A 16,626-nucleotide genomic window follows, 5' to 3' on the forward strand; every position below is an offset into this window, starting at 1 on the left:
TACTCATTGCCACTTTGAGCCTCTCATTGGGATCCTCCTATGGCTCGCACATATCTCCTTAGATGTCCCTGCCTAATCAGGAACTTGATCTCCTCTTTCAACTGGTTGCATTCGTTAGTATCGTGCCCATAGTCGTTGTGAAAACGACATAACTTTGTCGTATCTCTCTTGGAGATATATTTCCTTATAGGTGTGAGTCGTTTGTAAGGCACGCTTGAGCAAGTTTCCTGGTAGACTTCCGCTCAACTTTCGACAAGGGCCGTGTAGTTGGTGAATATCGGCTCGTATCGACTGCCTTTGGGGTGTTTATTCTCAGAAGCTGAGGGTTCATTGTTCGCCCGTTTTCCATCGTTCCTACCATTGTCATTCCCATTGCCGTTGCCGTTGCCATTGGGTTTTTCCGACCCGTTGGCGGCTTTGGCGGGTTCTTCCTTCAGCCCCTTGTCTTTTGTTGACGATTTCCCTTCATTGGCAATCGCGTCCTCGAGCTTGATATATCGATCAGCCTGATCCAAAAACTCATGGGTACTTCTTACCCCATTCTTTCTGAGGCTACTCCAGAGGGGTGAATGGCGCCTAACCCTAGCAGTTAGAGCCATCATCTTACCTTCATCGCCCACTTTCTTGGCTCCAACTGCTGCTCGCATGAAGCGTTGGACATATTCTTTTGAGGGTTCTCCCTCCTTTCTGGCGTATCTCGACCAGCTGGTTGGCCTCTGTGGGGTGTACGCGACCCGCATAGAATTGCCTGTAAAATTCCTCTACGAACATCTCCCAAGATACTATACTAGAAGGAGGGAACTTGAAGAACCACTCCTGGGCGGTGTCAGATAGTGTCGTGGGGAAGATCCTGCAGCGGGCATCTTCCGACACTTTCTGTATATCCATTTGTATCTCAAACTTATTAACGTGAGATACTGGGTCTCCGTACCCGTCAAAGTTCGGCAATGTTGGCATCTTGAATTTACTGGGGGTTTCAGCCGCAGCAATCCTCTATATAAAGGGAGTGCCCCTCCTCCTATCGTACTCTATATGGGACGTTCATCCCCTGGCTAGCTGTTGTACCGCCTGGTTCAGAGCATTAATCTGAGCCTGAACCGCTTCTGGGGCAACTGGTGCTGGGGGAGCGTACTCGTCGTGCCTCTCGCGGCGGTCATTAAGTACGTCCTTTAAATTATCGTCCCTATGTCTCTGCTCGCTAACTCCTAGCCGATCAAAGACGTTCTGCTGCCTGGGTTGCCCCCAGCGTTATGGCTAGCTGGCCTATTTTCTCTAGGTGGGGGGCTTCTACCTCCACCTCTTTCCTCATTTCTCCAACCAGCATTTCCTCTGCCGGAATTGGCTTCATTATAGTCATGGCCATCTCTAAATTGTGGCTGACTACGGCGTGACCGGCTGTTCACGCTATTTCCTCCTTGGGCTAGCATCCCGAGCGTCAGGGGGAGGCCTGTGTTGGTCGTTGGGTCCCCATGCTTTGTTATGCCGTGGGGGGTCCCTGACCGCAAAGCCTGACTCAATGTTCCTTCTGTTGGCAGAAGGATGCTGTCCCCTGCTCGGTAGATTCGGCTCTTCATCCCCTGGGCGTCTAGGGTTGCGGGGCAGTTGCCCGGCCCTGTTCTGCCTCGGGCACTGGGGATTGCCTCGATTAGCCTGAGAGGGAGGCTGCTGCTCAGGATCCCTAACTGGGACATCATCCTGAGCCACAGAGGGTTGCTCCGGCCTTTAAGGGCTTGCTGGCTGGATGGGAGGACTAGGATTGGGAGCCCTCTGAGGCGGCGCACTCAGCAACTGATCTCGCTGAGAGGCTGGCGCAGCCTAACTCCGAGCCAATTGGATGGCTGCTTCAAGAGCGGCCATGACATCCCTCTGCCGACGGTCCATGTCCGCCTGCCGCTCACTCAGCTCCTGGCGCTGGCATTCTATTTCTCTTTGCTGCAGCACCATTGTCTCCGCATCATTCTTCTGATTGGCCCTCAGATTAGCCAACTCATCCTGCAACACCCCCAGCGTTTCGTAATCTAACTCCTCCTCTTCAAACTCCAAATGTGGTTCATTCTTAGCCACATTTGGGGGAGGAGGTTGGGATGGTGCAGCGCCAGCGGCCTATCCAGTCTTTTTGGATGTTTTCGCCATTAGATTTTCTTATAGTTTTTTTATCAATATCTCAATGAAAGCACCGGAATGTTGACCCTCGATTTGGCCAACGACACGGAGTCAAATATACGACAGAAAATGAGACGACAATTAAGAGTTTAATCTAATGGTAAAGAAGAAAATACCAATGATTTATAGTGGTTCGGCCCCAAAGAATGGTAAAGACCTACGTCCACTTAGTGCTATTATTAATATTGAATCTCAAAGCCGTGATCAAAGAACTAAGGTTCTTGAGTTTCACAAACCTTGGGGGAATTACAATAAAACGATCGATAATCACACTATATCTTTCTCTCTCAATCCTCAGGAAAAAGATTCAGATATCAAAAGTCCCTTCCTTGAGCTATTTCATGCATATTTATAGGCTTAAGGAAGGTTACATGGGCCAATGGGCCTTAACTTTCCTTAAAAACCGCGTATCAAGGTAATAAAGAGGAAATATTCAATGCAATTATTATAGGATTACAATCTTAGAAGTAAATAAATCAAATTATACGACCAACCTGGTCATATCTAATAGTTAAGCCTGACGAAGTGATGTGCCTCTAGTCGATAGTCGAACAACACTTCCGCCACGTGTCAACCACGTGTGAGAAATCCTTGCCATGTCATCAGCATCCGTTTTTTGGGTAAACAATTGGGTTCTCTCAAAGCAAGTCTGACAACTCTCTTTTCATCTATCAGAATGGAACAACTATGGCTTACATACTTTTATATATGGATGATATTATCCTCACTGCTTCTTCTGATACTCTTCACAAGTCTATCATGACACTTCTCAACTCTGAATTTTCTATGAAAGATTTGGGTCCACTGAGTTACTTCTTGGGTATAGCAGTCACTCGACATGCAGGTGGTCTATTTTTGTCTCAGAAAAAGTATGCAGAAGAAATTATTGAGCATGCCGACATGTCCTCATGTAAGTCTTGTCCTACTTCGGTTGATACTAAACCAAAACTCAGTGCCAAAACTAGCACTCCATACGAGGATCCCTCTCACTACCATAGCCTTGCAGGAGCTCTTCAATATCTCACATTCACGAGACCTGACATTTCTTATGCATTACAAAAAATCTGCCTATTTATGCATAATCCAATGGATGAACATATGCACGATCTCAAGCGCATCCTGTGCTACATTAAAGGAACACTTCATCATGGACTGCATCTTTATCCTTCTTCGATATCATCTCTGATTTCATATATAGATGCAGATTGGGGTGGGTGCCCGTATACCAGGCGGTCCACTTCTAGTTATTGTGTGTGTTGTTGGTGATAACTTGCTCTCCTGGTTCTCTAAACGACAAGCCACATGATCTCGCTCCAGTGCTGAAGGTGAATACTGTGGCGTTGCCAATGTGGTTTCTGAGTCATGTTGGTTACGTAATCTTCTTCTGGAGCTACATTTTCCTATCCATAAGGCTACATTGGTTTACTGCGATAATGTTAGTGTGATACACCTTTCTGGTAATCCAGTTCAGCATCAACGCACTAAACACATAGAAATTGATATTCATTTTGTTCGCAAAAAAGTTGCTCGTGGACAAGTACATGTCTTACATGTCCCCTCGCGTTATCAGATTGCAAATATTTTCACAAAAGGACTTCCTTTAGTGTTATTTCAGGATTTTAGGGATAGTCTCAGCGTACAAGAACCTCCCACTTTAACTGCAGGGGTGTGACACCACTGTTTTAATTAAAAGCAACCTATCTTCACCAATATGAGATCTTCTTCTTATCAAAAACTCATTTGTGATCGAAACTCTCTTTGCTATCCCAAAAAATGCATGACAAGGTTTTGTGCTAACCATGAAGAGTACTTCGATAACTCATTCTCACAGGGCTTTCTAGCATGAGAAAGAAACCCTAAAAAACATGGTGTTCGGGTGTGGTTTTGATCAAGTCAACATGAGAAGTTATGGTGATGAAGGCAACATTGTTGGGAAAACTTATACAGGATCTTTACTTATTTTCATGCATATCTAACATTAAACAAATGGCTATTTAGGTTTTTTACCCCCGAACTATTACATATGCATTATCGTGCCCCCCGAATTTTTCAGGCAGTTAAAAAATCCCCCTGATCTATTCACAATCATGTAAATTAGGACTTCGGTCCAATTCCGTTCATTTTTTGTAACGGGAGGATGATGTGGCCTTTTTTTTACATAATTTCACTACACCAAATACCCATTTCCATAACACATGAATATAATACTAATAAAAAAGTGTTATGCTAGAGTATGGGCCACTTTGTGAAAAAAAAAGGGCGGCAATAATACTCCATCCTGCGCCACTTACATTTTTTTTTTTCATTTGTGACCTGAAAATTTATGAGACCCGAGAGAGACCCAATTCTCATACCTTTTTTCCCCTTCTCCTTCTCGTCTCTCTCTTCCCTTCACCCTAGCCGCACTCCCGTAACCACCATCATCCTCAGTTCCGACCACCTAACCACACCACAAGAATTTTATTCTCAATCTTTCTCTCTCCCATTTCTCCTCATCCCCGATTGTCTCATCCATTTCTCCTCATCCCTGATTGTCTCATCCATTTCTCCAATCATCCTCATGGATTTCTAGCAATCATTCTCGCGACTTCTCTAAACCACCTGAAAAGCTTTCGTATCCTCAACAAATAGGTATGTTCTTACTCAGCTGCTTAAAAATTGTTTCAATCCAATTGAAATAAAGCACTGGTGGTGCCTCGCTTGAACCATCACCATCACCGCCACCAACTTCTGTCCCCCAAACTTTGCTCTGTCCAAGGACAACGGTGGCTGGTGTAATCCTCCGCTCCAGCACTTCGATTTGGCCGAGCCTGCTTTCCTTCAAATTGCTCAGTACCGTGCTGGAATTGTGCCAATTGTATTCAGAAGGTAACACAACACAAACTCTTCTCTCTTTTCTTTTCTTTTTTTCTATTTATTTTTCTTTTTTGAAATTTTAAATGGAAAAAAATTAGTTTCATTGCTATAATTGATTAGTATGATAGTGATGGTCTTTTCTCTTCACAAAAAGACCGAACAAGAAATTATAAGTTTTACACTATAGCTAATTTGTAAATACAGTTTCAAGGTGTGAGAACATATAAATTGTAATGCCCCAAATTTCCTAATAAGGTTTAGGACCTTGATTAGGAGGCCGGGAGGGCCATAATTGCTTTATTGTATTATTTAATGATAATATGCATGTTTAGGTGTATTCATGTGAACCCATTTGTGATGAATTGGGTGATTTTCATATTTTGGCCATTTCAGGCATTTTTGGCATATATGTGAAATGGGCGTGGTGCTTTGTTATTATTTGGTTATGCCAGTGTTACCCAACATAAGACGATCCTAGGAGGTAAGCTAGTGGGAAAGTCACAACGGGATTTAAGCTTGACTTGGAGTAAGTCAAGGGGTATTTAGAGCATTACCGGGTTATTGGGTAATGGGAATTAATATTTGGTGATAAATTGGGAGTTAGTAAGATCAGGGGGAAATTCTGGAGGTTTTGGCTATTTTGTCCCCGGGGGTGTTTTCGGGACCCCGAGCATTAGGATTTGGTTGAGGCTACTTAAGCTTGAAGTAACCTTTTAAAAGAATAAAAAGAACGTTCTATACGTTCTCTCTCCCTAAAAGTTCCCTTTCGTCTCCCGATCGCATTTTCGAAGGAAACTTGAGTTCTAGGACTCGGATTCAAGCGAGGATCGAGGCATAGCGATCCTAGGAAAGATTAGAAGCTTATTAGCCGGAGGATTTAGTTGGAAACAACTCAATCGGAGGTAATTCAAGTTTTAAGTTCTAAGTTTTTAAAGTTTTAAGATTGAATTGGATTTTGTGTTTTGATGTGTTTTTGGGTGATTTGAGACTTGGGTTTTATGGGTTTTGGATCATGGGGATGTTTGGGAACTTTGATTTTTGAGTTTGGAGATGTTTGGATATGTTTATGAAAGGATTTTAGATGAAGAAATGGAGGATTTTTGGTTGGGTTCGAGGTTGAGCTGCGACTCAGTTCTTGGGCGCTGCGGCTCAAGCTTGAAGAAGCTGCTGAAATGGTGCTGATGGGCTATTTGAGCTGCGGCTCTATGGGGTAGAGCTAAGGCTCTAATTGCTGTCAGAGAGTATTTTTGGGCCTGATTTGGGTGGAGCTGCGGCTCTAATGGATGGGGTCGCGGCTCAAAAGAGGAAAAGTGACCAAAATGGGATTTTAGTCATGGGAACTCAAACCTTAGGCCTCGGGATCATTCCTACTACCCGGATTGGTGGCGTTTGATGTCTCGGAGGCTAGGTCTTGGTTCCGAGATTGGTTTTAGAACTTGAACTCATTGGATCACCATTTGTGGTTGTGACTAGGTTATCACTAGAGGCTTGGAATCAGGATCGTGCTTGTTGTTCGTTTGTTGGTAACCTGTGCTTGGACCAAAGGTAAGAAAACTGCACCCTGTGTATATGTGACATGCATGGCTATTATGATGCATGTTGGTTGATTATTGAGTATGACATGCGTGGTTATTATTGATGCATGTCGGTTGATTATTATGTATGACATGCATGGCTATTCTTGATGCATGTTGGTTGACTATTAAATGTGGCATGCATAGCTGTTATTGGTGCATGTTGGATTGCTGGATATATTGCATAAGATGCATGAGAAACATGTGATTAGGACATGCTTTGTATACTGGGTATGATATTGTTCAAAGCTTGAGCCTATGTGGTTGTGCATGGTCCTAATTGTACCGGTATATGTTTAGTAAGCATGCTAAATACCTTGTTTATGGATATTGAACATGTGATATATGATTGGTGGCATGTCTTACTTGTGAATGACACTGACTAGTCAGGGACCGACTCTAAAGTAGAGAATCACGCATTGAATGGCTTTATGGCATTAATGCTAGACCGACCCTAGGGTCGAAGAACTTATAAGCGCTTGCCTGGTCTACGACCAGATGACTATAGCCAAGGTATATGACCCCGGTGACCGTTTGTCACATGGCTAAGGGACGTTGTCCATAGTTTCGACTCTAGAGTCGTGAGGAAGGTTATGTTGGTGACTAATCACCTTGCACCTGTCCTAATCAAACTTAAGAAAGAATCACTTATCGGTTAAGCCCTGGTGACCCTATCGTCACATGGCTAGAAGGAGCGATGCTCATTATTGTGACTTTTGGCTATTGTCACCTATTTGCTTGGACTGATAGTCCTGAATGGTTATGTTATATGTTGATATTATATCATGTTGGATTGTGTTTTCTTGCTGGGCTTCGGCTCACGGGTGCTACGTGGTGCAGGTAAAGGCACGAGGAAGTTGGACCATCCTTGAGTTGGAGAGCTTAGGTGATGACGTGTACATATGCAGCTGCTCGTCCGCCACGACCGAGGTTTAAAGTGGAACTAGGGTCGAACCCTGTTTTGCCGCTTAGAACGGCCTGTTGTAAATATTTTCTGTAATAAACTCTGAAATTATATTTTCGGGATCCCAATGTATATACTAAACGTTCTAGTGAAACGTTACATCTTAACCAAAGTTTTTAATCCTTAAACCGCTAATCATACTTAGTTCACGATTTTGGCCAAATGACTCGATTAGCGAGTTTAGCACTGTTTACAAGGCACACCGTAGCGGTCCCTGGAGTTTGGGTCGTTACATAAATCCATTTAAGATGATATTATATTTTGTTCTTTTCAAAATTTGGTGTGCATATAAACTGTTTGATTAAATTCCTCAATAACCTGTAATTCTATTTTCTTGTGTATGTACGGATTTTAACTCAAGCTTCGATGCTTGCCTAAAGAACTACCCACTTCTCTGTTCCACATTCCTAATCTAAGTACCCTCAACTACTCCACTAAGCCCAATCATGTCATCACCTCCGTTAGAATCGAAGACAAGCCTCCTTCTTCTTCCACCACCACCACCACTATCGGCTAGCTATATGCATATACATGAGATATGTTATTCAGTTTGATATCATAGTGATCAATTTTATGAGTTTTGGAATTATAATGATTGTAAGCGTTAGTGTAAGACCCGTGTATTTATGCTCTTTAGCTATAACTATATATAAACGGCTTTATAAGTGTGAATGAGGTAAGTTTTAGTTATATATAGTGGGATGTGCTCTGTTCCATAATTCTACTACTTTTGATGGTCTTGCTTGCCTTTTTAAAGTATATATTACTAATCTTTTAAATAATGCATTAGAAGTGTTTGAATAAATGCTTCACTGAGATATATGTGAATAATATCTTTAAACTAAACTGACAATATTCAAATTTATTAGAGGTGTAATATTTTCAGTTTTATTCCCCAATTAATACTTTATTTATCTAAGTTTTGCATATATGGTATTAATTTGTTGTTATTCGTAGACTTTATGCAAATGGTAAGTATCTTTAATATCTTTAAATAAACTTATGATTCTCAATAAAGTGATATTTTATATCAGTTAAAATGAGTGGCTCGTATATATGTACAATTTAGGAGATATAAGTAACAAAGATTATCATGTGTTTATTTTTCTCCAATCCCACTACAAAAGCTCACCTTCTTGGGCTCCACGACAACTATAAATTATCATGTGTTTAAAAATGATGTTTGTTTTTATCTACTTGCTATGATGAGATCAAGAAGTGATGAAAGTTAAACTTATTTGCTTTATGAGTCTTTATCCTAAGCGGTTACCTGAGCAACACAAGGTTCTCCAGAAGCACAGTTTCTTAGTAGATAAGATGAGGGTAGAACACCGTTTCATGTCTATTGTTATGCTTGTTGTTTGTTGATATATACACATGCATACTGACATGTCAGTATACTGAGTTTAATTGTCATTAACAGATAATTTTTCACTACTTGCAGTTTGAATCCGAAGACACTTACTCTTTCTTACTTTTTGGTGGCGGTGCCTTGCTTACCCTGTGGCTAGCATCAGCTGTTGTTGGAGCAATTGATTCTATCTCGGTGGTGTGTAGGCTTTTCCTTAGCATCTTTGTTTTTCAATCAAGTCAATAGATTGTTTTTCCCTAAGTTGGCATATTGATGATATGCTTAATTCAATGAAATGAATCAGTTCCCCAAATTGCTGGAGATTGTTGTGCTTGGGTCGTGTGACAAGGAGGCTCGACTCGTGGGTCTACGGCGTGGCTCACTCGTGGGTGCGACGGTGCTTGCGGTGGTGGGTCTACGGCGTGGTTCGCTCTACCAGTGCCATACCCAAAGTCTGGAAGTTTGGCGCTGCTTATGAGGCCATGGCTAAACTCATCACTAAATAAATTTAAATCCATATATGGATATTACATGTAGCTACTCAGCTGGAGCTTTGGAGTTCTGATAACTTTTTGGAGGTGGGTTTTTGAGTTTTGTTGAAGGGTTTTTCTTATAGTTATTTTCCTACTTTCATTAATACAACTTTCTTTGTTCTTGCATGAAATTTTTCTGTCGTGGGCGATTCATTTTTGGCCCCGATGCAGCGTCCGTGATTCTACCTGTATTTCTTATAGCTGGGCCTGCAATTGCCTTTTGTGTAAAGGTTTTTTATGAAATAGATTACATAAGGTACTACTATAAAAGTAACTGGAATCTCGTATTGGTCGTTGGCGCAATTCTTACTCTTTTGGTAGGTATTTTATTTCTTCTTTCTAGCATTGATATCTTCTAAGAGGAAAGATTTCTGGGCAAGTATAATGTTTTTTTTAATATATTTCTTTTCAATCACACTCTACATCTTGTGATTATACTTTGCCACTATGGCAATCTTTTTCCTAGGCTGTTTTCCAATTTCTTTTACCATTTGAAAAATTCTTTCAGTTATTTGTTCCACAATTCTTCTCACGTATAACTGAGTTAAAAAAAAATCCTTTGATCAACTTTATAGAAAGTATCACTATAAATTTGAAATCCATTAGCTATAGTATAGAAAAATTACTTTCTATAATTAATAGTATAGTAATGTAATTTGTAATAAAAATTAAATGTTTTCTATTAAAAAATATTATCACTTTAAGCATATTTCTTTTGGCACAATAGGTCCAGTTTCGATCTTGAACTAACTCACTCTACTTAATAGGCCGAAGTCTATTTGGTAATTTTTTTTAATAGCCAGTAGCATCTTAAGTTTACATGGACAAATAATAGTCTATAATAGGACTTAATTGCTAGGATCTTAAGTTTACCTTTTTCGGAGTTGTAGGTGTATATTGGATTGGAGTACTAGGAATTTTTAAAAGCGTTATGACATAGGTAAGACAAGTTTAGCTTTTGAAAATTGACTCAATGATAAGAGTGGCCAGTGTAATTTCCTCTTAATTATGATTCATTTTCTTCAGAATGTAATAAACTTGGGATAAGTTTCTGTAATAAGTTGCTTTATGTGTGTCTTTTTCTTAGAATGAACCTAATTGTGAGAGAGTACATGGAGCTCTTTGTGTTTGTTTATATTGTTTACTTTGACATAATCTAACAAATGGACAAATCTGCATGACTTGACATTTCTCTTCCTAACATCTAGTAGAGATCTGGGTATTGTTCCTAGAAATACAAGGCCTCTTGAACCAAATGAAGCTGATGTTCCTACACTGTCAACGGATAAAACTTTAGAGTAAGCATACTTGAGTCATGGAGGACCCCAGAACCCTTTCTAGTTAGCATTCCAAAGCTAATAAGGAATTGATTGGAACGTTAATATGTGCCATAGAAATTTTGCGATCAAGCTTGGTGATTGGGTAAATATTATCACTGGTCAAAATGGAAGTAAGGCGTTCTCTCTATTTATCTTGTTATTAACATTTGAAGTAGTTTTTGAGTCTTACATGACAACTGAGTATAGGTTTGTATTCTCCTATGCGTACTATTTCCCTTATTTTGAAATGTATAAAAATAATCCAAATAAAGATATTCATCAAATAATCAACACATGGAGATAAAGTGAAGATGTTTCCCATTTAGGATTGCAATTCTATTTTCTTTCTCATACATGATTATTGTCTATTTCTCCCTAAATCTCTATCCCTATATCTTTCTATTTATCTTTTTTCTGTTGGTCTTTTATTTCTTGAATATGGGACCATTGTATTTAGTTTCACAATCACCAATTTCTCACAGTCGTATATGTTTCTTATACTTCAAATTTTCATCCCATGTTGAGTATTTTGTGCCCTGCAATGTTTAGTTCACACGCCTCCTCTTGTTGAGTATTTCTTGCAAGATTACAAAGATGAGATCAATACTGAAAATCCTTTGGGAATGCATGTAGGTTTTAGTTCTTTTTATTATCTTCTTTCTATTTTTTTTTTTATGGGGATAACTTGAATTTTAAGTAGGTCTAGTGCTTATACAATTTCTAAAGTATATTTTAGCTGTGCAGGGTGAGCTTGCAATCACCTTTGGTGAGCTATTGAGGAAATTATGGTCCTCAGGGCGAATCATTTTGTTTGAATCATTTAGCTGAGTTTCCTTGGGGACCGTAAGTTCATGTAAGATAATGATTTGGAAGCAGCATGGAAAAATTGTGTAACAATAAAGATGACTGACCATAAACGATCTCTAAACCACTTAGACAGTAGACATACATAAATTTACAGTTATTTCAATGATTATTTTTCCTTTTCTGCTAGAATTGTTCTTTTTATTTCACGAGTTTAAATAAAAGCTATTGTTCTCTTTAAAAAAATGTCATGTTTACAGAGGATAATTGTTGATCTTATGGCTGTAGTAGAGTGATTTCTTTTTCATTTTCAATTCTTTAAGATGACTCTGCACTCACAACCAGACTTCTAGAATAGTAACCTTGTATGCAAATGGAATCTCATATGTTGTTTCTTGTAACTCAATTTTTCCAGAATTTACTCTTGCCCGGCTAACATTAAATTATTTTACTTTTAAAGACGGTCACATTACATGTACTAAAGAAGGCTGGTTGGTAATCAGAACGTTTGGTGAGCCATGCAGATTGCAAATTTGAGAAACCAATGGAGCATGAATGTGTGCATGTCCATGAGATTACAGAAGCTGCTGGGACTAAAGAGGCAGAAGCAGATGCTATGTATGATAAAGAACTAAAGGAGGCCATTAGAGGAGTACAGGATGTTGTGACTGTTATAAACTAGCATTTGGAAGAGGTCAGATATGAAATTGTGGCCCTTGAATCTGAATGAGTTAATTTCATATTTTGATTGCTTAAGGAGATAGTCTCATAGTTGCCAAACCATCCCTGCAAATATGTAACAGCTAGAAAAACGTATAATTTGTTAATAACTATAAAGATGGTATTATTTTTGTGACGGTTTTTTCGTTCCCTATCCCATATTTGCTGTTTTACATGGCTCTCTGTAGCTCCCACTGTAAACAGCCCGAATTTCCGTTCAATTGATTTAGTCTTTTGACAAGCACCATTCTGAAGAGTAGTTGGACATGAGCTTGTGCTTAGATGAGTTTTTGTTGACCCTCTAGTGTCATCTGTGGTCTTTAAGCATTCCTCTATGAATTGTATATTTGATCAATTTCCCACTTTAAAACTCAGTGCCCTTTTTCACTTTGATAAGTTTGACTCTTTCATTTTTATTTTTATGGATGACTTTGAATATCTTCTAAGTAACTAGTAAGTATATTTTGAATATCTTCGAATGAGTAAAGGAGTATGGTTTGTGAGAAACTAGATGTGCTTAGATAATACTATTCCCACCATGTTTGGAGTGCCTGGAGTGATTCTTTACATTCTGTTAAGTGGAGTGCCTCCATTTTGGGCTGGTAGGATTTTTAAAGATGCTTCTTGTTAGTCATTGTTGTATTTAGTATCTATGTTTCTATTTGTGTCTCTGTATGTGTATTTTGTGACCTTTTTTCTTTCCCCTTGGTTTCAATAGAGAGCGAGCAAGGGATATATGAAGAAGTATTACATGGTGACCAAGACTTTTCAACAGACCCATGGCCTAGTATTTCTGAAGGTGCCAAAGATTTAGTAAGGAAAATGCTTATTCGAGATTCCAAAAGGCGGATATCTGCACATGATGTTTTGTGTGAGTTTCTATCACTGGTTTGCTTTCATAATTACAATTTTTGTGTTTGACCTGTGTTGTTACTGAAATTAAAGGGTTGCAATTATTGTTGAGCAAAGCTTTTTGGAAAAGCATCTGTTATTCATTTCAGCTGCTTTATAAATAATTGGTAAGCTATTAGCTAGTTTAGGATGATAATAATAATTTCTGCTTGATTAATTTCATATCTGACAGGTTACAACTAAGTTCCTATGTGTATATTGTACCAGAATTTAGGAGTCTAATAGTTTATGAGTTATGTGATGTGAACATTGTAAAATATATATTGGGAAACTAAATATATAAATAACCACCCTGGTTACCAGTTTTAGATGAGCTGTAACAAATTTTTGTTAACTTTGGATTAGGAGGTTAGGCTTCTTAGTGTGACGCAAGACACTTTGGTTAGATCAATTATCATTGTCTTGTCTATATTGATGCTCATCTACTGAAACGAGGCTCTACTCTTTATAGGTTTGGAAGTATTTTTGCTTCATATGTTCAGAATGGACTGCAGGAATTAATGTATTAGCAAGGTTTTTTATGTGTGGAAAAGGTAGAAAGAAGTTCATGAAAAACTTGGTAATGTACGGATGTAAGTAGGGGATGGAGTAACATTTCTGGACATACTAGTCTGGAGATTTTTTTTTTTTAAACACATCACAAAAAAAATATATTGTTTTCCTCAAATATGTGCTTCGGAGTGTTCTTTTATACTTTGAAAATTAGTTTCAACACTAGTTTCGGAATGGTCGTTTTATTTTTTTAAAATCAGTTAAAAACTTGTTTTCCTCAAATATGTGTTTCGAAGTGTTCTTTTATACTTTGAAAATTAAATTAATTCAAAACTTGTATTTATTTTTTAAACTATTTGTTACGGAATGGTCGTTTTATTTTTTAAAAATAGGTTGAAAACTTGCCGCAAAATTCGACTCCCCTTCGTGACTTAATTAGTCCTCGATTATTTTGTTTACATTTTTCAATTTCTTAATCTGTTGGAATTTTTTTTAATCTGAATAACATTTGGTTCTTCTCTTCTGACTCTACAAGTGAAGATAAAGCAGAAGAGGTAATCAATCTAACCATGTCCATGTAGCAGTGGTGAGTTGTGAATCTGTAAGCTGGTAGTCATGGATGTTTCTTTTTGTTTCAAATGTTTATTGAAATATTCTGCAAATTTGGTTTGTTGTGTTGAAAGTATTAGGAAGTGAATCGATATAGGCCTTAGACTTGTAAGGAGTTGTATATTAGATTAGATGATTGATTCAAATGCAAATATGTATGTAATCAAGGATATTGATTCCATGGAAAGGCCTCCATGAGGGTAGATTGAGTATAAGCAATCGTGGCTCAATTGATAATCATCATCTACTCTAGATGTTTCAGATAAATCATTTGGCACAGATAGCATACGAGCCTGTACAACTTAATGCTGAGAAGGTAACTGTGCCTTCAATTTTGGGCGAGCCTACTTGTTCAATCCTGCATAAGCTTTTCGGCAGTGCATTAACACTTAACCTTAAGTGTTGCTGGCACTGGCACTGGCTCTTCTACTTCCCTTCCCTTGAGGTATTTGAAGTATTTTAAATTGGTCTAAATTCCATTGTCTCTGATATATGAATTGTCTTCATGTATTAGGTTTTTAAACATTTGAATTTTCCATTTTGGTGCTACATATTCAGTTTTCTAGTTCACATTTCCATTGATTTCAAGAATCATTTTATTGGATTATTTACAATTGAAAATCCTACTTAATATTTTGCCTTATTCATTGCTTTCTCTTGTGTAATATTTTTAGGATTCATACTTCAGATACGTATCAAATAAGTGTTGCTTTTAAGCAAATATACCCATTTTTTTTATTTGGTTTAGGAAATCATTGTGTCTTTTGGTTCTATGGTAGCATCTCCGAACATTAGTTTGCTCATTGGTTTGAGATAGACCCGTGTTTTTTTGCTTCTGTGGTAGCATCATGATAATTGAGTAGATGAGACAGAGAGCCCAGACTCTGTACAATCTTTCAAGTTTGCTCGTTGGTTTCATAAAGAAGGTTAGTTGCTCTTGAAACACTATTTGCCTTATTTGGGTATGCTTTTATGAAGGAGTTGCAATCAAATGACATAGGATTTAGTATTAGGATTATTGACTTTAGATTACTTTATTTCCCTTGTATTTTCCATGTACTTCAATTAGTTTTAGTTTAGTTATTTAAATAAGTTGTTTCAGTTAGTTTAGTTGTTTAGTTTTATCATCCTTAGCTATAAATATAGCTATTGTACCTTGGACTATTTCATTCACTTTTGATTAATACACAAAGTTTTCTCTCAAATCTAATTCCGCAATATTTAGCACTACTATTCATGATAGCAGTGGTTTGACACCAAATACAAGGAAGCAAACAAGTTCGATAACATTAATGAATAGCAGTGGTTAAGCTTTGATAACTCTCATCACATCTTCATACTAACTACCAACAAAAAGATGACTTTCATCAGCCCTTGTCAAGGTATAAAGAAGAAAGTCTTCTGTTGTGCTTTAGAATTATGCTGCTGAATGTTTCTTTCATTTTCATTAAGTTTTAGGTATTGATAGAGTACTCTGTTTGGCAGTGGAATTTTCTCTTCTTTCATCTCTTAGCTTATTGTTTTAAGTTGCATGTTTTGTTGCTTCAGTCGTTTTGCATGGTAGTACATCTTGCTATACCCTGTTGTTTCGTCAAGTTTTGGAGTTATTACAAATTTAATTTAAACTTTATATGCTTACAGGTGGAAACTAGCTTAAGTCTTATGTTCTTAATAATAAAAGGACTTTTTTTTTACAATGTGCAGGTATATTGAGATGATTTCTTTGGAGCAATTCTTGAAGAATGGAAGAATGTATTTCACTAATTTTTGTATACATTTCTTATTTTGTATTTAGTGATAAAGGAATCTGAATTGGGCATAAATTATGTTGTAATATGATTTCTTAAGCCTAGACTAGTAGACTAAATATTGTAATTACATTTGAGTAATTAATAAAAATCTATTTATGTTACCTTATTTGGCTTCAACTTTCATATTTGTTTTCCTAGTTTTGTCTAAGTAAAAAAATATTATGTTTCTCTAAGCTAATATAACACATGTGTTATACTAAAGTGTGGTATAACACAATACTAAAGTGTAGTACAACACAAAAAATGTGTTATACTAAAGTATAGTATAACACAAAAAATGTGTTATACTAAAGTGTAGTATAACACAAAAAAAGTGTTATATAATCGACTATAAATAACATAATTCAACACTTATCTATATATTAAAATAACACAGAAATTGTGTTATCGTTGACAGTACAATAACACACCTGTATAACACTGATAAAGTGTTATGTAAAGTACCCTGACCTACAATAACATAGTCGGTCTTAACACATCAGAAAGTGTTATCATATGTTTTGATAACACATTTTCAG

At 37.8% G+C, this 16,626-nt stretch overlaps 1 protein-coding gene, 1 long non-coding RNA gene and 1 pseudogene across 23 annotated transcripts; all 3 read left to right on the forward strand.

Annotated features, from left to right (window-relative positions):
- Positions 1 to 2,850: 2,850 nt before the first annotated feature.
- On the forward strand, positions 2,851 to 3,835 carry LOC133814173 (uncharacterized mitochondrial protein AtMg00810-like). The gene is made up of 2 exons (XM_062247169.1): positions 2,851 to 3,383; positions 3,481 to 3,835. Exons 1-2 carry the CDS (start codon positions 2,851 to 2,853, stop codon positions 3,833 to 3,835), a joined length of 888 nt encoding a protein of 295 aa, XP_062103153.1.
- A 683-nt stretch (positions 3,836 to 4,518) lies between these two features.
- LOC133817709 (uncharacterized) lies at positions 4,519 to 16,209 on the forward strand. Of its 22 annotated transcripts, none has more exons than XR_009885665.1 (10): positions 8,578 to 8,880; positions 9,002 to 9,106; positions 9,213 to 11,613; positions 12,025 to 12,258; positions 13,003 to 13,155; positions 13,648 to 14,742; positions 14,972 to 15,000; positions 15,142 to 15,223; positions 15,523 to 15,679; positions 16,002 to 16,209. It is a non-coding gene; the product is annotated as an uncharacterized LOC133817709 (long non-coding RNA). The 22 variants fall into 22 exon arrangements; XR_009885673.1 differs by having other exon boundaries at positions 15,544 to 15,679; XR_009885682.1 differs by lacking the exons at positions 14,972 to 15,000; positions 15,523 to 15,679 and having other exon boundaries at positions 13,648 to 14,274; positions 14,551 to 14,742.
- LOC133820394 (small nucleolar RNA snoR128) lies at positions 8,755 to 8,835 on the forward strand (annotated as a pseudogene).
- Positions 16,210 to 16,626: the final 417 nt, after the last annotated feature.

This window comes from Humulus lupulus, chromosome 2 (genome assembly GCF_963169125.1).
Source record: "Humulus lupulus chromosome 2, drHumLupu1.1, whole genome shotgun sequence".
NCBI classification, from domain to species: Eukaryota; Viridiplantae; Streptophyta; class Magnoliopsida; order Rosales; family Cannabaceae; genus Humulus; species Humulus lupulus.